This window comes from Saccopteryx bilineata, chromosome 2 (genome assembly GCF_036850765.1).
Source record: "Saccopteryx bilineata isolate mSacBil1 chromosome 2, mSacBil1_pri_phased_curated, whole genome shotgun sequence".
NCBI lineage: Eukaryota > Metazoa > Chordata > Mammalia > Chiroptera > Emballonuridae > Saccopteryx > Saccopteryx bilineata.
The window spans coordinates 207,324,809-207,349,601 of record NC_089491.1 but is presented as its reverse complement, the minus strand read 5'-3'; the positions used below and the strand labels follow the sequence as shown (position 1 = coordinate 207,349,601).

The 24,793-nt window shown below is 36.3% G+C and overlaps 1 protein-coding gene across 3 annotated transcripts; it reads right to left on the bottom strand.

Moving 5' to 3' along the window:
* Positions 1-999: 999 nt before the first annotated feature.
* Positions 1,000-19,571, bottom strand: CHODL (chondrolectin). 3 transcript variants are annotated; one of them, XM_066254924.1, is made up of 7 exons: positions 19,072-19,571; positions 10,021-10,330; positions 9,654-9,811; positions 6,539-6,625; positions 4,584-4,686; positions 3,041-3,119; positions 1,427-1,506 (listed from the first exon to the last, which is right to left on the bottom strand). In XM_066254924.1, exons 1-7 carry the CDS (start codon positions 19,148-19,150, stop codon positions 1,504-1,506), a joined length of 819 nt encoding a protein of 272 aa, XP_066111021.1. In that variant the 5' UTR covers positions 19,151-19,571; the 3' UTR covers positions 1,427-1,503. The 3 variants fall into 3 exon arrangements, with proteins under 3 accessions (XP_066111019.1, XP_066111020.1, XP_066111021.1); XM_066254923.1 differs by lacking the exon at positions 3,041-3,119 and having other exon boundaries at positions 1,290-1,506; XM_066254922.1 differs by lacking the exons at positions 3,041-3,119; positions 4,584-4,686; positions 6,539-6,625 and having other exon boundaries at positions 1,000-1,506.
* Between the last annotated feature and the right edge of the window lie 5,222 nt (positions 19,572-24,793).

The window sequence follows — 24,793 nt, the reverse complement described above, 5'->3', positions numbered from 1 at the left end:
AAGGACTGCAGGGAAAAAAAAAAGAGATGAGGTTTAAAATGCTTTATAACCACCCTTTTTATTCTTACCACTTTTAAACAGTAATGTGTTATCATTTTCATGGATTGACTCACACCTCTCTTGCATTTGGTTCACTTGAAAGATTTAGATGAGATGAATGATCATTCTTCAGAAACAAGAACTTTTTATTTGGTTAAAAGGAGTACAGGGACATGTGAATACGAGATAGTTACAACTCTCTCTGGAGAAGGAGCCACAAGCATTGGAGACACAAGGAGATAAGACAGAGAGGCCCCAGTTTATTCTCCCAGCCAAAACTTCAACAGTGAACACATGATCATTGATGCCCTTTGGCCATTTTCCACACTAACTCATAGTTTCTTTCCTTGTTAAAATGTTAGTATGCTTTGCTACCACACCAATGTGACCACTCACCTGGTCCCAACTGTAAAACCCTTGTATTGAGCTGATAGATGCTAAATCGAGCTAGAAAAAAACCTTAGACAAATGATACAGCTCTCTGCCTCCAGTTTCATTCCCAAACCCCAAACAAACCCTCTGCTTTGTGGTCAAGGGAGGGGCCAAACTGATTCTAGAACCTTCAGAGAGCTACTTGTGGTTATTTAGGCAACATGTGAAGACATATGATTTATATTGTATATACCACTTTTTTTTGTTCTGGATTGAGTACACTATTTATACAGTTATTAACAAAGTTATTAAAAATCTGTTGAATTTTAAACTAAAAATAATTATAAGGCACATGTCTTCCACAAATGAAATTAGACAATTCTTGCCTTTAAGTAAAATATTTTAGTGTATTTACACCACAGTTAATGAAATAGCTTCTTATTTCTGAAGAGATTTCCTACACATTCTATGGTAATATATTTATGTGTGTGTGAATTCAGTTGACACAGTGATAAGTTTCTTTAATCAAAACAGCATGTGTTGAAAACAAAACACCATAAAAATAAATATTAGAACAGTCCATTTTTATCAAACACTTATGTAAGGGTAAAATATTTTTGCACACTGTAAATTTCAATGCAATTTACATTACATTAACTAGATTACAACCTATGAAAGGTAAAAATAACGAAAATAACTGCTTCCAACACACATACTTCTGATGTGTTGACAGCAAGTTTATCTGCACAGTCCATTCCATTTACTTGAAGTTTGGGTGCATCATTTAGCAAAATAAGCATGTCTCACTCCATTATCAGCACAGCATATTTTGTAAATGAAATAAACATAGAAAACTCATTTTAATATTTGCCTCGAGAGGGCGCTTACAGTTCACCTTGCAGATCCTCTGAGATTTCAAGCCATTCCAAGCTATGGTTGTGATGCCATTCCTTATATAGATCCAGATTACAAAACTCTGGTTTCTTTTCTGGAGACAAGACAATAATTTTTTATATTTCCATGCCACTTTCTTTTCTCGTGCTTTTTGAAATCCACAGTGTGGACTGGTTTGGGCTAGTTTTTGTTCTTCCTTTACTGAAAAACATAAGAAGAAGTAAATTCAATGTATGAGACTTCTTATCAAGCTAGGCATGTCTTTGTCCAAGCTGAGGGGATCCCAGAGTCATGTTATAAAAGGGTCCTTCTTTTCTTACCAGCTTATTTTTTCATTCCTACAAAAAATTCTAGATTATTTCAGTATGTAAAGAAGGTAAATAGTGCATATGAAATAATGAAAGAATAAATAAAATAGATGATGATTCTCTGCTGGATTCTTCATGGTTTAGAGTTCAGATACACATAGACAAACACACACATACACACACACACACACACAAATGTGTCTGACACAATGCCAACATTCTCATTGTAATCAGCAGTCACTGTCTTTGTTCTATGATTTTTGAAATGTTGTTTTTTGACTAGTCCTCCATTAACATACACTGTATTTAAGGCTACATCATCAAAATAGTGCTTTTCTCCTAAATATAAAGATCTTCTTATTCACCTCCACCCATCACACATAACTCTGAGTCTCAATGCAAATTGTATAATTCATCAGAAAATAATAAAGAATCAGATGTTGATAACTAACGGGTATCTGAGTTTCCTTAGACCTGACATTGAACTTCATTCTCCTCAGGTGTAGAGTTTGGGCCATATTTCCAGCATGTACCTCGGGCTATGTTGTCTTCCAACTCTCCAGCAATGGCCACTTCTCAGGCTCCTGAAAAAGAGCCTGTTCCTGAGTATACCTGTCATCTCCTACTAATCAAGCACTAGATTACTTTTGGTCTAGTTCCCTGAGAATGAACCCTCGCCTGCATCACTAACCACTTCTTGTTTCTCTCTATTGTGTTCTGTACTTCCTCCATCCCACGGAAAACCATTCCGACACCCTCTTTTCCAATTCCCACAAATATAACTTCTACCCATGCCATTCACTCTCCATCTACATGACCTTGCAGAACTCCTTCAAAGAAGATAAAAACAAAGCTCTTCCTGAACAAACATGAGCAATACATCTAACAAATAAAAATAAATCAAGCAAAGTTTATGAAAAAACCATGACTATTTGCCTGTGTGGGCGGTGGAGCAGTGGATAGAGCATTGGACTGGGATGCGAAGAACCCAGGTTCGAGACTCCGAGGTCGCCAGTTTGAGTGCAGGCTCATCTGGTTTGAGCAAAGCTCACCAGCTTGGACCCAAGGTCACTGGCTTGAGTAAGGGGTTACTCAGTATGCTATAGCCCCTCCGTCAAGGCACATATGAGAAAGCAATCAATGAACAACTAAGGTGTCACAATGAAAAACTAATGATTGATGCTTCTCATCTCTCTCCATTCCTGTCTATTTGTCCCTATCTAGCCCTCTCTCTGTCTTTGTAAAAACAAACAAACAAACAAACAAACAAAAAAACATGACTTTTTTATAGTGGTGAAAACATGGTTAAGTTATTAATGTAGTTTCTGTGTAACATTAGTATTGCATTTAAAAAGTTACTACCAGTTAAGGAAACAAGAGTTATTATTTTGAACATGTCACAGAATGACAGAAATCATCATGTGTACCAGATTGGAATTTAAACTTTCTGCAAGGCACTCAGATGATAACGGTGTTGAGTCTTTGATGAAGTTTCTCCTTGCTTTCCTGGAAGAAAGGAAAAGGGGAGGATCTAAGAACGAATGAATTAAACACTATAGTTAATTCCGGCATCTAGAGGTACCCTATTTTGGTTTTATTTTCTCACTCTGAGAATTTTAAACAATGAAAACTTCATGATTTCCAAGATGGAAAAACCTGGAAGACTTCTGAATGAAAAGCCTCAACAATAACAAAAAATGTGGAAGAAGGAAAACAAACATTAGAAAAAACTCAGTTATTGGCATTTTAGTCATTTTTTAATCTTAGAAATAAGAAAGTCTACATAATATTTTTCAAGTAATTTTTCAATTTGACTTGTTATTCACAGCTCTTCTTTAATAACTGGCTGTTTTATGGGGGATGCATATCAAATCCTCCCTTTACATTACTTTCTATAATGATAAATCATCTCTCCATAGTCTAAGGAGTTAAAGTAAGAAACTATATATTTACTATTGTCTTTATTCTATACAAAATATTGAAAATCAATTTTAACTGTGTTTCACATATAAATTGGAAGGCCATGGAGACACAAAATATAGTATTAATTTGCCAGGTTTTAAGCATTATTATTTAAAATATCTTATTGAAACAAGTAAATCACTGGCTAGATCTTTTTTAAGATTTATGTGAATTTTAAAATTTATATTTATTTAAATTTTTTCTGGGACTTTTTCAACTTAGTAGATTCTTTGAGGTTTATTGCAGGGAAAGAAGAAAATGAATTAACATCAAAAGAGACAAATGACTTATTTGCAGATCCTTCACTGATGAGGGGCAATCTCTTAATCAATTTTTATTGAAAACACTGACAAAAATGTCTAGTCCAGCTATTTTCCATCTTTTTCATCTCGTGGCACATATAAACTAATTAGTAAAATTCTTTGGCACACCAAAAATATATATTTGCTGATCTGACAAAAAAAAAGTATGATTTTGATTCACTGTTGTGAATTGACTATTGTCATGTTGGCTGGTGTCGTTTTTCATTTGATAGTCTAAGTGGAAAAAGGGCAATATAAAAGAAGGCTATTATTTGAAATTTTGAAAAGATACTACAAAGTATACCTATAAAAATCAAGTCTTGCATTCAACTTGATGTAAAGAGTGAAAGGTTTAACATCAATGCTTATACTAAATAAACAAGGCACACAGTATAGTCATGTATGTTGTAAGCTTACAAGCATTCAGATTTCAGATGCAGCATACACACTACTCTGAGTCCCAACACAAATTGCGTAACCAATCTAAGCCACCATCTTCTCAACAGCAGAACCAAAGCTGAAGGGTACCAACTTCCTATGGCTTGTTGTTTAAATGAGATAATGCATGAATCCTGTGAAAAAGTCTATCTTATCAAATTGTACATACTGGATTGATACCTCCAGATACAAAAATCAGAACTTTCTAAGGACACATCAAAAATATAATTTATGCTAATTTAAAAAATTTTCAAGGTGAATGACATACCTTTTATGCAGCATCTGGAAACAGCAGGTTCCAAAAGCAACCAGTATCAATAAGAGCAGTGGGATTGTTGGTATAACAACATAAATTAGATTGGGAATTATGCCTACAAAAGTCAAACAGTCTTCATGTAAAAAGACAGCTGAGACAGAATTCTAATACCAAAGGTACATAAAAGTTTCCAAATATTTAAGGTAAAATAAAATCATTTATCAATAAATACATTCTAAGCAAAGTTCTTCCCTAAATACCAAATAGTCTAATGACATAACATATTCATGTTTGTTAAATATCAGAAACAAAATCATACTGCACTGGTTGCCATGCTCTTATTCAATGTCTGTATTTCCAAAAGTATTATTAAATCTGCTATTCAGACAAGAGCTAATTTTCATAACATATTAATAAGCTTAGCTATCTCACTTCGCTAATCTTTCTTAGTTCTTACTTAGAGGACTAAGCACTGATTATTAAAGAACAGTAATCATTGTTAAAATAACTGTTGATTTATTGGACATGTAATTATCCTAACCAATAAGTTCAGTGCCATGATGCTACACAAGGCTCCCTGGGATTAAATCAAAATATGTAAATATTAACTGATGATATAGTCATAACATACACAAGACACAAGACTTCAGCAGCATAAAGACTTGATCTTAATTAAATTCTAAAATGAATCATTTTTAATCCTAATAATGTTGGATATTGGTAAAATATAAAACTGAAGTCCCAGACAGCATAAAATTATTTTATTAAACATTTTATTCAATGTCATGGGAGAAAAATATTCCTAATATAATTATTTACTGATAAATTTAATTAGGATCAATGTTTTGAAGGGTTTAAGTCAGATATCTGAAAAATGAAGAGCACTAAGTTTTAATGTTATATCTATACAGGAAAAATAAATCAAAAACTTTGAATTTAGCTAGCAAATCAAAAGCTGTTATCATTATTAACCTAAATAATTCTAGCCAAAGTGAACCAAATTTAGAGTAAACTAGACATTTAACTGCCTACCCTTCTTTTGTTAACACAAGAAAATGGATTAGCTGAGGTCCAGTGATGCATTCTTTTAAGGATAATTCGCTGTTTTTCACCAACTCTTGAGCCTCCTGCAGATAGCACGTGGCTTCAAGAATTTAAAAAATTCATGAAATATTTTCTTTCCTTTTTAAAATACCATCATGATCTCTTATATATATTAGTAAAAAAAAAAAGAGAGAGAGAGAGAGAGAGACAGTATTGCTTACACTTTCATGGATTTTGGATAATCTGTGGAAAGATTGTGAGACCTTGAGTCTTTGGCTGAATCCTCACACATCAAATAAGTTAAATCAATGTTTCTGTCCAATTTGGATAGGGCTGTGCTAGAGCAATTTCTAAATAACATGCACTTTGCATTGGGATTTCATTGCTTCTTTTGCAGACAGTGTTGTGTTAGAAGCAGCTGGGTAGAGACCTCATTGTACACGTTCTGCCCACTCTGCTGTTCAGTGATGTCACTTTGGTAGCTTGAAATCAGCCAGGGAGTACTTGCATCACAGGAAATTCCAAAGTCTACCAATCAGGCTTTTTATTTTACACTCACCTCACCCCAGTCCATATTTAAATGTTTACCTGCTCTCCACTGTTTGTAGGCCACTGCATGTGCCAACTTGTATCGCAACTCCTACATGTTATTGGGAAAGTTCCTTATAGATCCAGATTATAATAGGGATTGCTTAGTTGAGTACTAGGTACATCCAGTCAGAAGAAAATAAAAGAGGTTCTTGTATACAAAAACTAGCTTATCATCATTTGTTCTAATCTAGTTCAAAAGTAAATTCCCATAGGGCTGTATTTAATATACCACTTCACCAAGCAACAAGAAAAGTTGGGGTTCACCAGAAGCAGAATTTAAATGTACAGTTTCTGTTCTTCATAGAGGAGTGAAAGACAGGGGAATGAATTACCTGCTTCAGTAACAACTACATTTTGATGGGTGTCTCCTGTTTGGTTTGTAAAATAAGTCTTTTCTCCAGGAGCTGTTGGAATAATCTCTGTAGATAATAAGTACAGACACCATATGTAATGATAAACAAGAGAAATACAAATATAGATGTAAATAAAAGTTTATTATAAAACCATATAAACAGCAGAGTTTAGACTTCTGAACAATTTATGGGTAAGAATTATATTTGGAATTTAAAATGGCCTGAAATTATCTAACTAGAAAGTTGACATTTAATTATCTCAATCTCAAGCATCCACCTGGTGAATCCTTGCAACCCATAACAATGTGTCTGTGTAACACAGCCTGCTATCGACAATGATGATAAAGCAGGCACGAAGCTAGGCAAAGAGAAGCAAGAACCTATGACCGTAGGAAAGTGAGCCACTAACTGCAATTCAATGGCAAGCAAAGATAATTTTGGTACTAATATCAGTGCAATATTTAGGGTTCTGTTCACAATAATAATCAGCAGAAGATTGTATATGGATTGCATTTGGACTTGATGATTCAAATAATAATGTTCTAAGCACATTTCTGTCCTATACAAATAATACCATCTTTACATTTGCTTTCTAATAACCTACCTCTTTAAGATAGAATAATAAACTAAAGATTGTGAGTTGTTTCTTTTCCAGGCTTTATGAAATGAGATCTCTTCAATTGCCATGCCCTTAAAAATGCTGAAATATCTTACCATGACTAAGTATGGCTCTATTACCCAATTTTTTTTTCTAGGTCTTATTTGTTAAATTAAGTTCAGTAAATATAAATTAAATTAGTAAGAAAATACTTTGTACATTTGTTTTCATTTGTCCCCCTCCAAAATAATTTTCTATTTATTTTTGTCATATGATGGGAAAGAAAGCACAAATGCAGCATCTTACATTCGTTTCAGAATAGTAAATCCTTTTAATGTAATGTTTACTACTCTCATTTGACCACACAGTCTCTACTCATAGAAAGTTTAATCATATACTATCCTACAATAGTGTTTATTCTTCTTGTAGACATATTTCACCCCAACATTTTAATAGCCTCCTCTAGGTTTCAGGTACAATCTTATCCCACCCTCCTTCTTCTGCAGAAGTTAGACACTCTATGCTTATGATCAACTGGTATTTGTGGAACAAATAAAACAGATATTGTGTAATTTATCAACACTAAACTGGTTATTTTAAAAGTAATTTTAATAAACTTTAAGTTATTGCAGTTGCTGATAAAGTAACATTTTAGAAACATAATCCCATACATGCCATTTTTAATGTTAAGAACAGGAATAATAATGCAATTTTAATTTTTAAAAATTTATTGATTTTATAGAGAGAGGAAGGAAGAGAGAATAAAACAGCAATTTGTTATTCCATTTGTTTATGCATTCATTGGTTGATTCTTCTATAGTACCTTGACTAGGGATCAAATGCACAACCTTGGTATATCAGAACAATGTTTTAACCAACTGGGCTACCCAGCCAGGGCTTATTATATAATTTTAATAAATGCAAAAATTAAATTCAGATGTATCACTATAAAAATATTTGGGTAACATTGGTAGAGCCAAAGAATACATACAACTCACAGGACAGTAACAAAAACAGTGGTGAAGAAAGTGAGTAACCTCAGAAGTAAATTATTCAGTTTCTGTTTAGCTAGGTTAATTTTTTACCACTTTGGATATGATTAGACATGCTTAGGGTCAAATTGTTCATATAAAAGTTCAGAGAAGAAGACAATATTGTATTAAGGTTATATAATATACTATTTCATTCAATAGTTTTGAGTACATATAGTTACAAATTAAACTCTCAGAGAATTTCAAATTTATATTTTTCTAGGAAAAGAATAAAGACAAAGAACAGAAGAGCATAACAGAGTTTGCTTTGTAAAGGTGTCTGGGAGAGTAATGATGGATTTAGCAACCTGGGGGTTGCTAGAGAATAATTTCACCAGAGACAGAATCTTGGCTAATATACTCAAGAGCAAGATAAACAGGACAGAAGAATAAATCTAATCCAAATAATCTCTTGTGGTTTACAGTCTTATGAGAAAAAAAGAATCATGTTAATTTTAAAAGAATAATGGAAATAGCAGTACTTGATTATAATTGCCTTCCATGACCACATGAGGTCAAGCAGACAGAAGAGTTAAAATAACACTTCCAAACACTGAAGAGACAAACAGAAAAAGAAAAATCTCAAAGCCTAAGTATCTATCTTAACATTCTTAAATGATTTCAAAAAATGAGTTTACACAGTTTTGCTTAGTTTCTCTCTGGGTCAAATATCAATTCAATTGAGCTGTCTGATTCAAAATAATTCAAACTTACTCTTTCCACAGGAAACCACACTGGTGTAGCTCAAGTCAATGCAATCCTTTTATTTGCTGCATATGGCAAAAATTGGAGACTTTAAGCGATAACTGATTAAGAAATTATATTTCAAAGAATGAGAGTCATAGCAAGAACATGGTATATGCCCCCACGTTTTTCACTGTGGATGGTCCAACAAGTTATGACCAGTTCAACATTCACTAAGGAGCATGTTCCAAGTATCATGCCATGAAATAATGAGCTAACGTTCCAAAAGGTTCTTTTGATCTCTTAAATTTCCCAGATAATCACCTAAAGAACAGTTGCTCAAATGTATAACTCTATAAGTGCTTTGGTGACATACCTCCTTCCCACACACACTGTATTACATATTTTTAAATAGATGTTTATTTTTCATTAAATCTACTTACAAAAGCACAATTTGACCTTAATAATAGAAATGAATATTTTCTCTTAAAAATACCTCTCCAGATGTTCCTAGTTACTCCCAAGTTCTATTTCTAGGGACTGTAGTTTCTATTTCTAGTTTCTCTGGTTTCTATAGCTTCTAGTTACTCTAATCCCATTTAACCCATTGGGCCCTTGTTCTGTAGCACACAGTCAGTACACTGAATGATATGACAAGTTGTAAAGTAATTCCATGTTTTATAGCAGATCATAAAAAAGAACCAAAGAAAGCAAAGTTTAAAGATAAAAATATAAGCAGAGATGCACAAATTCTGCTGTAACAATGCATCAGACATCCTACCTGGCTCATACTTGCAGATGTAATTGTGCTTCATGTTGCACCTGTCGTCATTCCACTGGTAAAGGTAGGGACCCCCTAGGCCAGGATTGGCCGTCGGTTGATGATACATCACCACACACTTTTCACTTCCACAGGAAGGTTCGTCAGTGTACCAGTTTCTGCAAATACAGGGTGGGGCAAAAGTGGATTGACAGGTGATTGTATGGAAAATAATACAATGATTAATCAATAATAATACAAGAATAAACTCTGTGTTTTGCAAATTTACAACTGTAAACCCACTCTGTATAGAGCAGCAGAACACTTGTGAGCGACTTCGCCCACTCAATTCTGGCATGCTGTTCAGATACCTCAGGACCCGACTCACCGGTAATGGGAACTGCTCCCATCGGACCACTGGTAGAGATCTGGGCAGGCACCAGAGGCTTGCCCCTCTCCATTTCTCCAAAGGCCGATCCAGAAATCACCATCAGAAATTCCTGTGCCTGGCTTGGTTAGGTTTTGCAACATGCTTTCTATTAACTTTTGCTCCACTTCATTCTCCAGGCTGAGAAGAGCTCCCCCCTCACTCTCACAAGCCAGGCGAGCCTCCTGAAAGCTCACACGGCTGGACAGTTCATGGAAATAGGCCATTTTGTAGCAGGGGTGCTTGTAGTCAGTGAAACACACTTTTTGGCCTAAAACAGACACATAAAACATATGAAAACTTAAATACACAAGCAACAAAACAAAAAAGTCTGATTTTAAAAACTCTCAAAATTGAATTTCACATACACCTAGATATTAAGCAGAATAAATTTTCCTGATGACTGAGTGATGTAACACAAATCAGCATGATTCTATCGGGTCATAATGAAGCCACTGTGTATAGGATTTAGCTAACTCTCCAGCAATGGAATTTCCACTGTTTACACCCTCCTCCTTGGACCACCAAACATGGAGGCCAAGTTTGTGGAAACTCTCCCCAGTGGTCATGCTCTTTTATTTATTTTTTCTCATTATTTTCTTTGGTCCTCCTCTGATCTCTGGTTGTCAACTTTAAAAGTTGCTACAAATCCTTCTCTATCACTGTTCCTTTTTATTCCAACCTACTGTCTATGACCTTCACTGCTCTTCTAGTCTTTATCTGATTTCAGCTTAGGTTCCTCGTTAGAAAATAATCTTACTGTTTTACGTTAAATTACTTTATGCTAAGAAATTAAGGCACAGCTATACTGCTTTCTTACGATTCATCTGCATCAACATTATTCTTATTGAGACTGTGGGCTTTTTCCACTATGTATTTAATTTTGTAGCCAATCAAGAAAAGTTTTCAGTAGTGGAGGACAGGGGTCTTTACTATACCTAAACACTGGCTGAAAAATAAAGTGTTTAAGCTTTGCATTTTTAATTATAGTACAGTATATCACACTGAGCTAGTGATGGTATCATATCCATTCTCCCCTAGAATCAGCAATTAATGGCCTATGATGACACTCAGAGACAGGAAGGAGCAGAAATCAGCAGACCGCCATTAACTTCACAACAGTCTTTGAGTGATAAGCATTCAATAACTTGACACAAGCTGAGAACAACCAACTAATAAAATGGCAGTTCCAGCAATGCAAGTTAAGAAAGCCAGTTGTCCTTTGTCTCATTAACTGTGATCTGGACCCAGGAACAACTCATAGAATAATATGAACAAATTAACAGACTGCTCCCAACTAATTGTTAATGAAAAATAACAGGCTAGTTGGAATGCCCACAGGAAACTGGAATTAAAGAGGTTTCAAATGGACAAATTAATCTGAAACATTCTTTGAGAGATGATGATGGAAGTCCCAATGGTTGATTCTAATATAATTATTATTTTTTAAATGTCTTTTAGTTTATTATTAGGTTTTGTGATGACTTCACTATTTTAAAGTGTTGTTTCTGGTTATATTCTAACAATGACATCAAGCCTAGTGATTTTCATGCCTCTATTTTTATTTTATTTTATTATTTTTACAGAGACAGAGAGAGTCAGAGAGAGAGATAGAAACAGACAGACAGAAATAGAGAGAGATGAGAAGCACCAATCATCAGTTTTTATTGTGGCACTTTAGTTGTTCATTGATTGCTTTCTCATGTGTGCCTTGACTTTGGGGCTACAGCAGACCAAGTGACCCCTTGCTCAAGCCAGTAACCTTGGGTCCAACCTGGTGAGCTTTGCTCAAACCAGATGAGCCTACGCTCAAGCTGGTGACCTCGGGGGTCTCGAATCTGGGTCCTCCGCATCCCAGTCTAACACTCTATCCACTGCTCCACTGCCTGGTCAGGACATGCCTCTATTTTTAAATCAAGCTGTTTCCATTTTCATCTTCGACATCCTTTACATATTTCTAAGTTTCAAAATATCTAAATGCATTCCCCTGAGGTTTCAATCTGTTTAGTTTTTCATTCTAAGGCATCTCAGACTTGGATTGATTCCAGCACTTTCAAAATATTACACTTGTCCAAGAAGATTGTTTTTGCAAGATGTCAAAAAGCCAAATTAAAAAAAAAATTAACCAAAAGTTTTAATAAATAAAAATGATTTATGTAACTAGGCCAGCACACATTCAGAGGATACATAGGTATGATTTATTTTCTAAAAGTCTCTGCTCATTACCTTTCATACATTATAAAATAAATGCTACACTGACTTATTACTTATGTGAGGACACAAAAATGATCAACTTGTTTATAAAATTATAATAGCATTTTTAATTAAATGCATGAGAGAGCTTCAAGTGTCATGAGGAAATTCCTAACACCACCCATTAGTTATTAGCAGAGTAGTAAATGTTAGTTTGTAGAGAATTAGCAATAATAAGAGAAAATCCATAGACAGGGGTTGTATTATACTTAAAATAATTAACAACTACTATTGCATGGGTCCTGGATGATAGCCAGCCTTGCCAGTTGCCATGGCTGTGGGGGAGGGAGTGTCCCAGGGTCGTGGGTGAGAGAATGGAGACCGCAGGGGCTGCCTCATGGAAGGATTCTCAGAGGATCAGGACATTGGCCAATTGCCAACTACAGATAGACATTAACTCCAAAGTGTATTGATTAAATATCAGATGCATCCACAGATTTTGAACTGTAGAGTCACTAGCACTTCAGATCTAACAAGATAGTTTTTAAGAAATTATGGAAACATTGCAGTTTTATATATATATATGTATATATATAATACACACAGATATAAATATAGATATATAGATTAGATATATAGATATCACAGTTAGCTAAAGCTGACACTGTGAATTTCCTTACATCCAACTGTACTTCACTACCGATTTCCACCTTATTGGGCAAATTTAGTCCCAGTTGTAGCAAAACCAGCAAAAAATCAAGCTATTGAATTGCTCGCTGTCATTTCAGCTGATCACACTTGGCTGGACTCGCAGTAGAACTGCAACATCTGGGAAACAAATGTCGCCTTGATTTTCAGAAAAGTCCCATTAATATGGATCTTCTGGAAGCAACTTTCCCACTTCTGTAAAGGCTAATGTCCTCAAAGAGCCCTTATGGTCACCTCCCTTCTTGTCTCATTCTGTGAGATCACAGAAAGGATGGCCTCTCCTCTTCCTTTTAAACGTTATATTTAGATAAATTTCTCCATCCACTGTTTTGAAAGACAGAAATTCTAGTCTTCCATCTACCACATCTAATCTTCCATCCACTATTCCACTGCCCATAACATATTCAGATAACTGTATAATAGTTTTTACTGCATGAAGGCTACTTCAAAACTGTCTAATAGTAATTCACTAAATGGTACTTAGCATCTGTAGTGAGAAATATTATTTGATTGGTGACTTATTTATGAGAGAGATAAAAGACTTTCTACCCAGGAGTCTACACGCATTGGTTTCACACACACACACACACACACACACACACACACACACACACGAACCCATGAACTTTTATTTAGAGACAATTCTTAATGTCGACTATTAAAATAAACATTGCCAACCTATATCAGAGATTATGCTACTATTTCCATGAAAAATTGATTTTGTCTTCTTTCTTAGTCATTAAAATTCTTTTAGAGTTAAATATTGGCAGAATTTTAAATGCGTTTGGCGATAACGTAAAAGAGAGGCAAACTCTTAAGTGCGCTGCAGTTTACTTTGTTTGGGGTTTTTTCCTGAATAGAAAGGATCTAGGATTTGGTTCTATTTTGCTTACATGTATTAACTTTCTGACAAGTAAGACCTCAGTTTGTTAGGAAAGTAATAATATTTTCTTTATACCTCACAATGTAATCATGTATTATCACTATTAAATACATACTGAATTTATATCACATTATTCAATAAATGCAGGAGGCCTTCTATGAATTCCTATTTTTTACTTATGACCTACCTTTGGTTGCAAAGAAAACGTTGTACAAAGGAGGATCCACATGACAAACCCAAACCAGATTGACTGGCCTTTAAATATTTTATCAGCATCCCAGAAAATAATCTGTTTCTCACAATTCTTTCTTACCTCCTCAAAATCACACTAAGTATACAGATACCACAATACACAGGTAATATGACCTCTGATGGCAATGTCAACACTCTTGAACTAGAAAGAAAGGGAAAACCACTGAACTTGTGTTCTGCTTTCCATGTTTGATTGATATTATACCAACTTCTTAAGAATTTCCCTTTATTAAAAAAAGTTTTGTTATAATAAAATTTATTTTTGCCACAGAGATTTTATAATAGAGTGAACTGCACAGAGCACTATTAAGGTTGTGCTGAAATCCATTTTCCTACATAGGTAAACAAAACCAAAATTATAGTCTTGGGTCATTTTATGAATGGTGGTGGCAGCTGCAAGCCCTACCTCTCCAGCTAGGAAACACAACATGCCTCTTGACAAGAAAATGAGATTCATTTTTAAAAAATCTTAATATTTAAAATCAATATCTAAATAACAAATGGTAAACCAAGGAAGATTTCAAGCATTCAATCAGTCAGAACTGGACTGGAATCCCAGAGCAATACTTGAACTGTGAAAACATTGGGAATTACTAAACTTGCCTGGCCTCAGTTTTCTTACCTAAATAGTGAAAATAGTTATGAGTTCGAAAGAAATAACGATAATAGTAGAAAGACTGACACTGATCAATAGATTAGCATGCACGGCCTCATTGCTAGCACAATCCACACCTTTGGGTAAATTAGGAAAAAAATCTCTCCTGGTGATAGAGGCTGTTCAGGAAGAAAAAAGTGTTTCCCTCTAGGGGGCGTTAGCTTCAGGCACAGGGCTTGCCCCTCTGACTCTCCTCTGGCAATGTCCCAGAATGCACTCCTGTGCATTACACAACTTGCACAACTGTGTCCAACCCCTTTCTCCTTCCACCAACTCTATGCTGTGGTGCTCTCATCCCATTTTTAAAACAAAGGAGAACAAAGGAAGTTAAGTAATTTCCCCAAATCCATTCAGTGAATAAGTGGTAAAATCAAGGTTTAGAACCACACAGTCAGGCTGGACAGTTCATATGTTTACCTAGAGTTCCATGCAGCCCCCAGATATGTCTCAAATATAACACTTTTTTTCTAAGTGAAAGATCTCATAAATAAAAGATTGATGAATATGCACATTATTCATGTTTTTTCTGTTATAATTATGAGCATTGATCCGTTATTGAGTCCTGGGTGGCTAATACATACAAGGAGTTGTGCCTTCAGCGTGTTTCTTAAGATGATGGTGGATTTTCTATTACTGAACATTTAGCCACAGGATTAATATTGGAACATTGACCGTATATTTTCAGAACGTATATGTCCTTAATGACTGTTTTATCGAGCCCTTTTATTTTCCAAATAAAACAAACAAGACCCAAACTGATCCTCCCCCACCCATTACAAAGAGGATAACATTAATCAAGTTGTCAGGCCATTTTCTATCACCAGTAATATTCTGGAACAGTGAAAGTAACAGTGTCTCCTGGCAGTGTGCACTTCCATCCACCTGACTGTGAAGTGCCTAGCACAAAAGACAGTTGCAAAGAGTAAAAATTGCTAGTGAGAACAACAGATGAATATCTGCATGGACCCCTTTATTAAATAACACTGTCTCTTTTCTAATGTTAATGGAATAGATATGCCATCTCCAGGAAAAAGAGTTATAAAAACAAAACCATAAAATGCTGAAAAACAGCTGTTAGGGATTAATGGCTATGACAAATGTGTAGTTTATTAAATGACTAGTAATAAGATTAATTTGTTCCTTTTTTGCCCAAGAGATACCTAAAGTAATTGCCTCTTTGAAAACTGCACCGTCATCACTTTATGCTTTTGATGATGTCATGGGATAACAGTTTTTTGTATCTCCTTTGCTATGATATTAATCTATAGCCTACTGAATGCCACCTTAATTTTGCAATATTCTGCGGCATCTGTATGATTAAAAGATAGGTCTCTAAATCAACCAGTCTGCTAAGCAAAATGTTTGCCAATTTTAATAAGTTCAAGTTAATATGCATTGAAATGTTCTGCAGAAATGTGGAGGTGCCGTGGAACACACTTAATGCCACTTTGCAGCACTAACAGGCTGAGGAGTCACTGCTGTGGGCACTAAAGAGAGAGAGAGTAAAAAAAAAAAAAGAAACATTACTTCAACATATTTTAAATGTTTAAAAATATCCACGTGCTCTTCTAACACATTTCCCATCTTACAAGCCTGAATTTTGAACTCTTATTTTTCACATGTATCTATATCCCCATAAGTAAAATCTGTTTGCCTTTGTCCTAAAGATTTCATTACCTACCTGTCACTTGCCCTAATCAAATGACTACATCCCCCACAAGTACTCACTCACATCTGTGTTCAGCAACAAATCAGGACAGGTCTAAGGCCCTAAAAATAATTTCCAAATTAGAATTATAAATGCACTAAACACTCACATTGTTATCCTCATGGTTATATATTTGTATTGTTTATTCATGCATCAAAATAAGCTTGACCATTAACCTGTAAAAACACTTTTCTACTGCTGCTAGATGCTATCAACTCTTACAGGGAGGATTATGATGATGTTGTCCGAAATGCTATTTCTTTTTAAAATATGTTCACTTCTTTTATAAATAATGCTCTCAGGTTTTAAGAAGATGCTGTACTTTAAAGAATTGGAAAGTATTCTATTTGTATATTTTAAAGTACTAAGATAAGAATTCCTATAAAGGATTATTTAAGAGTTCCTGTCATTTTTTTAGAGTGATAATTTTGGTATACTACCTAGAAATTATTAACAGTTGTATTGATATTTAATAAATAAAAAGTATATTCCACACAAGTATGTTGCTAATAATGGTCCTAAAGAACTTGTTGCAGTCAACAGACACTTGAGAATTTTGGTAAGTGGTCCCCAGTGGCATGACAAAGTTGATGCACCGATCAAACTTAACATTCACCAGGCAGATATTAGGCCTACTACTTCCAAAATGTCCAGATTTAAACTGCTTTGTACTCATGCCATTAGGTTAAAATACATATTTTAAAAAGCTAGTCTGCAAAGAATGAAATTTCAAATCCATTTATAATGCTTAAATGTCAATGAAAACTTTTATGGCCAAAGACAATTATATTATTCATAAGAAAAACTTAATTGTTTCAATATCAAGTAAACGTTGTTATTTATGCTAAATCAAATAGATCATATTCAGTTAATTAGAAATTATCCAGATGTCACCTATAAGATGTCTATAAATAGGAGGAAAACACAGCAAAAGGTTTGCAACAATTTATGTAATATAAAAAAGAAGAATTTAACTTTCACTAACAATTTTTGAATTCTATTTTCATATATCTTTTTTCCTCCCTTGCAAAGTTTAAAGCATACAAACAAGAACATACCAAAAGAATACTGTTTAATTCAAAGAAATGTTTTTATGTTTTTAAAAACACTTTATGCTCAAAGCCTGGTCTTTGCTGTTCATTCATTTGCCAGAATAATTCTGATAAAGACAGTCAGATATGTAATTCACACATTCAGATGAGTCCAAATAGTAAACTCTTTCCTCAAAGTTAAATTATGGGGGAAAGGAGTTAATGGTATGGCTTGTATAACATCCTTTAAGTTGATACTATGAAGTTTTCATTTTATAAATATTAATAGCCTGATTGTCTTCCAAAAAAAGTAAGCAGCATGCATTTCCAAATGACATTTCACAATATATTTAACTCCAGTGCTTGCAGAGTGCCAAAAAGTGAGTATAGAGTGAATGATAACTAGATATTTAAGAATTCTATTCTGAAGGTGTAGAGCATCACTTATTGCTGAGGAGAAGATCAGTAACAATTAAACTAATATGCCAGTTTCTAAAGGTCTGGCTTCATTACTGATTAAGTTGCTGCCATGTCATCTATACCTCTAGTGACACCTGTTATAAGATGCACAGAATGTGAAAGGGAATTTGTGCTTTTTACATTAAAACCTTCCCTCACTTAAAACACACGACCATTTACATTAAAAAAATATTCATAGCAACATTTTAATTAGCATCACAAGAGATTTCAATAAAAGAAGCTCTTTTTGCTTAATTTTCAGTAAGACCCTACTCATGCATCCTAAGCTTTTGAGAATCTTCACGTTTTGTAAGAGATCTCTCCTCCTCAGAGTAAGAAAGGGTGAATCAAATGTAAGTTGCTCAACAATAGGAGAGTGAAAGTCGAAGAAAAATTAAAATCGAAGCGAACGCTGGGAAGCTTGCCAATTCTGGTCCTTTCCCCTTGCAACTCACTCCACCGACCTCATCCTGAGCCTACTGTGTGCACGAACCTACAGCCGTCACCACGTACATATCAGCCAAACTCTAATCGACTTCATTTTCTGAGAAGTCCCCAACATGGAACGAGGTGTGCAAAGGAAAGGCGTACACGCACCACGACCCCGTATTCTTTGTCTGCCCTCCCGAGAACAAAGGCTGCGCGCCCAGGGTCGGTGAGCGACACTCAGCGAACATATCTGGTCTTAGAAATCCTCCCAGTGAACATGGCGTGGGGACTGAAGTGGAGCCTGGCCAACAGGGGGTGGCATTCCTGCAGCAGCTCTTATGTCCCTGGGCTCCCTCTGTTTCTGCCGTACCCCACCCTGTCTCAGGTGCCCAGCCCTGCCCTACAGCTTTCTTACAAAGAAAGAGGAAATAAATTACTCCGGGAAAACGCTGCGCTGCTCCCGATGAAGGACAGCTAGTCTCGCAGCTACTGAACCAGGCACTTAGGAAAATTTTAAACTCTGTACGTGTTTCGGGAGGCGTAGGAGAACGCAGAGCACCGTCTGTTTACCACGCTTCCTCCCAGTCCCCTACCCTACACAGGTTTCCAACCCCGGGGACAGCCTACAGCCCAGGGCGGCCAGTGGTCCCTCTCCCTGCTCGTCCGCTAGGCAGAGGGCGGTCCCCAGACTCACCGCTGACCACCCGACGACAGAAGACTCCGTGGCCGCAGAGTAGAGCGGCGCCCAGCAGCAGCGAGACTACGCGGCTCATCGCGGAGCAGCAGCAGCAGCAGCAGGTGTTGCGCGTAGCGAAGGCGCCCTCTGTCCGCCGAGTAGCCGGGACTCTGACCCCGAGCCTCCCTGCCTCCCCGCGGGCCCTACTCCCGCCGCCCGAACCCAGCCGCCCGGTCCCCCGCACGCATTGCCAAGCGCGCTGGTGCCGCGCGCGGGTGTACTGGGCTAGAGCGCACGACCCTGCGGCACGCGTTCAGAGAGAGGAAACAGAAGTTAGGGGGGCCCGTGTCCGTCCCAGGTATGCAGCAGAATCCCCGGCATAGACCCCACCCGCCCACTTTGATCGTCTCCCGGGCCTCTGGCGATAGAGGAGCTGAATCCTTGCGCCCTGGTCGCAGATCTCCGGGCAGCAGCCGCAGCAATGAGCTGGAAGTGCAGTCTTATATACCTACACCCTGAGGTTCCGGCCCCTTGCTAGTAACAATTTTTAACTGCTTCGTCTCTCCTGCCTCGCGGAGCATCCCAGCCCCTCCCCTAAAACTGAAGCCACTTTGAAAACAGTCCACTCAGCAGCACCGCCTCCTCCACTCCACTCTTCCTGGTCTCCTCTTTCCATTTGTGAACGGACCCAAAGCTCATTTGTGTAAAATGTGACAGCTTTGCTATTAAACTCTGGCAAATGTTGGACCCATTTGGTTTTCTCAAAGATTAATTTCCACGGGGATGCCAAGTTGCAGGGCCTTCCTTTTTTGTGCTAAATTGCTTGATCACATGTACTGCTAGACGCAGGGCAGCCACTATTTTAGATTGATGGAATGGGAGCCAAAACCTGTTCAGTGAATTATATATGGCAGGTTTTTTCCCTCACCTAAGTTCTGCAAATAGATGATGAGTTCCAAGCAGGTTGTTTGACTAAATTGCCACAGGAGTAAATTGAGAAGAATATTTGAAGCGCGGTTTTTCCAACTGGTTTCAATCTTAGTATTTGAAGCTCCAAAGAAAAACATCAAGGCAAAGTAGATATTCTGAATACTTGGGGACTTCCTGCATATAAATGTATGTGTTTCTTTGCACTCATCTATCAGTAAGCTATGGTTTGCATTAGAAACAAGACACATTCTAAAACCTACAAAGGCATTTTCCTATAACTGGGTCAGTCTTTATGATAAGTCTACCCAAGGCTGCTAGCGTTTCCTGGAGCATTGGAAAAAAAGTTCATAAGAGTTTCATCTATAGTCCAAGATAGGAACCTTGAGGATGCTCTCATAATGCACTTCAGTAGAATTGGCATTTGTCCATTATATTGCTTTAAGTGCCCCCAGAGTTTGTTAATTAAAATATTTTTTAATGCACAAACTTTTCTATAACACTTCCCTGTCTTTATTTTTTTATAAGCGAAGCACACTACAAACATTTGTTAGACTGCTTTCTTGAAAAAGGTTAATCCTGCTACAGTAAGGACAAGCCTTGCAGAATAAGAAATTTTAGCACTTCAAAAGAACTGAAACATTATTAAACCTACCCTACTCAAAAAGTAGAATTCCAGAATAATTATAACTATGTCTGCCACTTTATTTTTTCCTTGCATAATCATGAAAACACTGATTTAATATCAGGCTGTGGGCAATTAATAAATCTTGTAGAGGGTATGGATTTTTGAATTTCACCACTAGCTATATGGCCAAAATCTTGAAACAAGCACTAATGGGATTTTGAATGCAAAATGATAACTAGTAAATTCTCAAGGCAATGAAGGATTGCTCCGCCCCGTGAGCCCTTTCAAAAAGTGCCATTGGAGTGGTTGTGGTCAGAATTGCTCCAGGGGCTCACAGTCCAGTGTGGAGAAAAAACATAATAATGACTGCATGTACAAATACTACAATGAAAGGGTGAATGGGTGTTGTGGTTAGCACAGAGGTATAAGGTATTTTTGCAGGAATTTTGTAGCAGCAGTCCAGATTGAGGGTGCTTATCCTCAATGGCTGGTGACCTGAGATACTTCTCCAAATGCCTGCACAGCTTGGGCTCTGAACGGGAGCCTCTTTCTCCTGTTACTCCATCCTACTCCTAGATATTAGTGTAGTCCAGAGCTATCAGAAAAAGGTCCCTGTTTGAGAAGGAGTATCTGTAGATTATAACATAAGCAATGATATAATTTCTTACAGATTAGCAGATCCTTAAATGTCCCCAATATCTGACATCTGAAAAACCAGTAAGTCCTTGAAGCCATTATTGGCTAGGGGAACCTCGTGGTTTTTGTACTTCAGAAAATCCAAATTATAACAACTGTATATTCAATAGGGTTGTACAGATGTCCTAAAATATATTTTCTTTATGTTAGGATTTTATCAGTTCAGGGTGGCCATATTGTTTTACTAGGGCTGCTCAGCAGTTATTCAGATAGATGTTTGACTTACTAGGAAAATAAATTATTAAAAATTATTTTTAGATATATGTTTTTAAGGGGACTGGTTGATAAGACCAGCTTTTTTTCTTTGTTTCTCCATCACTAGAAAACATATGGATGGACCATCACTAAATTCAGAGAGCACATTTTGGGTCATCTTAAATATAGAATATAAATGGTACTAGATATTTGTTTGGAGTGTATGGTGTGGGGTACCTCCCATATAATTGTTTTCATATAGTGTAATAGAAAATACACAACAAAAATTTTCAACAAAATTGCATTTAAAATAAAGTTCTTGGGCATTAGAAAGAAAACAATATTCATTAATTATATATTTTAACATATGACTTTCATTGTTTTTCCCTAAGGTATCACCAGAAACAAGTGACTTTCTCATTCATAGCAAACATAGTTCAGTTCCACATTAGTGGAACAAAATGAGGATTTTAAGAAGTGATTTCAGATTAATCAGGAGATAAGGAGTCCCTTAAGAGCATGGCTGGGGCTTTGTGAGGAATGTTTGCCCAAGCATAGAGCCAGGCCTCCAGTGGCTCTGAAACTAAGTGTGACCATACCACATGACTGGACACTGGCAATCAGGAAAGAGGTCTACCATAAGATTCTGTGCTCAATTAAAAAATGTTTTTTCAAATAAAAAATTCACACTGATTAGGATAAGGAGGTCAACATTGATTCAAAAACTTAAAACACATCACTTCAAGTCCTGAAATACAAAAGTGACCTCAGTATCGTGGATCCCAAGGAAATCTTCAGCACACATCAAGGGCTGAGTCTCCAGCGTCTCTGAGACATCAGTGAAGCAACATTCAGAATCCAAAGTTTTGAAAAGTGACATCAGGGTCCTTAATAGTACGCTATGGAATTGGTATTTCCCAAATATATAAATTAGTCCTCTCCCCACACCCTTTGAGATGTCTGCAATTCCCAGCAAGCATCTGTTTCACATGCGCGTTAATAAGTCCCCAGGACAGATAGTCTGAATTCCAGGACAGACACTGAATATAGTGCCTTCAGTGGCTTCTCACTTCAGTTTCTGTCACAGCATGATTCATTCATGTGTCGCAGAGCAAGAACTAGCATATATGGTTGCCTTATTCAGGTTGGCTGCTATGAAAAAGTAGTATAAACTGGGTGCCTTATAAACAACAGAAAGTTATTTCTCACAGTTCTGGAGACTGGAAATGTGAGAGTAAGGTGCCAGCATGTTTCAGTTCTAATGAGGTGACACTTCTGGGTTCTTCTGGATTACAGACTGCTGACTTCTGGAAATATTCTCACCTAATGTAAAGGAAAGAGGGTCAGTGGGCTCTTTGCAATCCATTTTATGAGGGCAAAAGTTCCATTCACGAGGTCTCCAATCTATTGACCTAATTACCTCCCCAGGAACCCACCTTCTAATACCATTACATTGGGGATAGAATTCCAACATATGAATTTGGGGGGATACATATGTTCAGTCCATGGCAATGACCTACAAAGAGGATTTGTTACAGTGTTTAAAATTATTACAACTGCCTTGGCCAGATAGCTCAGTTGGTTGAAGCATTGTCCCAAAGCATAGAGGTTGCTGGTTCGATCCTTGGTCAGGGCATATACAAGAACAGATCAATGCCCCCTCCCTTTATCTCTCACTTCCTCTCCTAAAATAAATAAAATAAAAATTTTTTAAAAATTATTACAACTTTATAGTCACATATTTAAAATGTTCATAGATTCCAACAATAGTTTATTCATTCTATCACATTTTATTTAATGATGGTTAATGATTCTCCTAAGCATTACCAATAATATTGCCAGGTAATAATAAACCAAATATTTGAAAGTAAAAAATAAAATAAAATAAAACCATTACTACATGACCACTTTGGTAGTAAGCAAAACTATTTATTTATTTTGTCCTGAATAATGGTTAGTTGTCAATTCCAGGGACCTAGCACTGAATCCAGAGTTATTCCTCCCAAATAGCACCTTGGCATCTGTGTGGGCATGTATCTGGCTCCAGTGCAAGCATGAGCAGTTGGCCAAATTCCCCTGAGATTTACTTTTTCTCTTCAAAACATGTCTGTGCTATAAAACACATGACCTACTTCATTCAAAAACTAATTCTGCTCTTCCTCATTATCCCAGAAGTCTTAGCCATTACATGGCTAGCTAAGGGAGTGCTACTGCAAAATGTTGTTAGAAAGTTAATGAAGCATTATATACACTGCAAAACATAATTTCCTGTCATTTGAAATTTAAATTTAGGAACTATGGAGTCTCTTACATTCTCTGACCATTCAGGTGACATGTTAAAAATACTTAAGGAACTCCGTTACCAGTGACATATCTTAGATCTGAAGAATCATATGAATTTATGATTCATGTCTAACTACATATCAACTCAGCAAATTAAAATTTCCTTTTAGTGCTTTCTGATTAATTTAAATGATGTAATCAAATATCATTGTTATAACTCTAGCATACGCCAATACTTTTTATTCTAATGTTGACTTGGTTACTAAATTAAGGCTTAATATACATTAATACAACAAAACAAAATTGAGATAATTCAACCAAAAAAGCTATAAGCTAAAGGTATACTTGCTTCAAGTGTCCAGCCTGAATTATGCAGGTGTGCAACTGACAAACTCCTCACCAAGTATAGTTAGTGCCTTGAAAAAACTATTTGGCTAACAGAAACATAAATATAAATTCTCAGTTGATAAGATCTTAGACAATTTTCCACTCTTTTTTTTGTTTTCATTTTAGAATAGAAAAAGAATGGGCTGGAGAAGTTCTGTATTTTCCTGATGAATGGCATTCTGCCCCAGAAAGTCTTAATATTTTACACATTTTTCAATCTTAATCTTTATATAAATTAAGAATTATCCCCAGCCTGACCTGTGGTGGCGCAGTGGATAAAGCGTCGACCTGGAAATGCTGAGGTCGCCAGTTCAAAACCCTGGGCTTGCCTGGTCAAGGCACATATGGGAGTTGATGCTTCCTGCTCCTCCCCACGTTCTCTCTCTGTCTCTCTCTCCTCTCTCTCTCCCTCTCTGTCTCTCTCCCTTTCTCTCTCCTCTCTAAAATGAATTAAAAAAAAAATAAAATAAAATAAAAAAAAAAAGAATTATCCCCAGCCAGAATGTAATTTTTATCTGCATATATGCAATAAATTTATAAATATGTATAAATGTTAGTAATAATATTTATTTTTTATTATTTTATTTATTCATTTTTAGAGAGGAGAGAGAAAGGAGAGAAAGA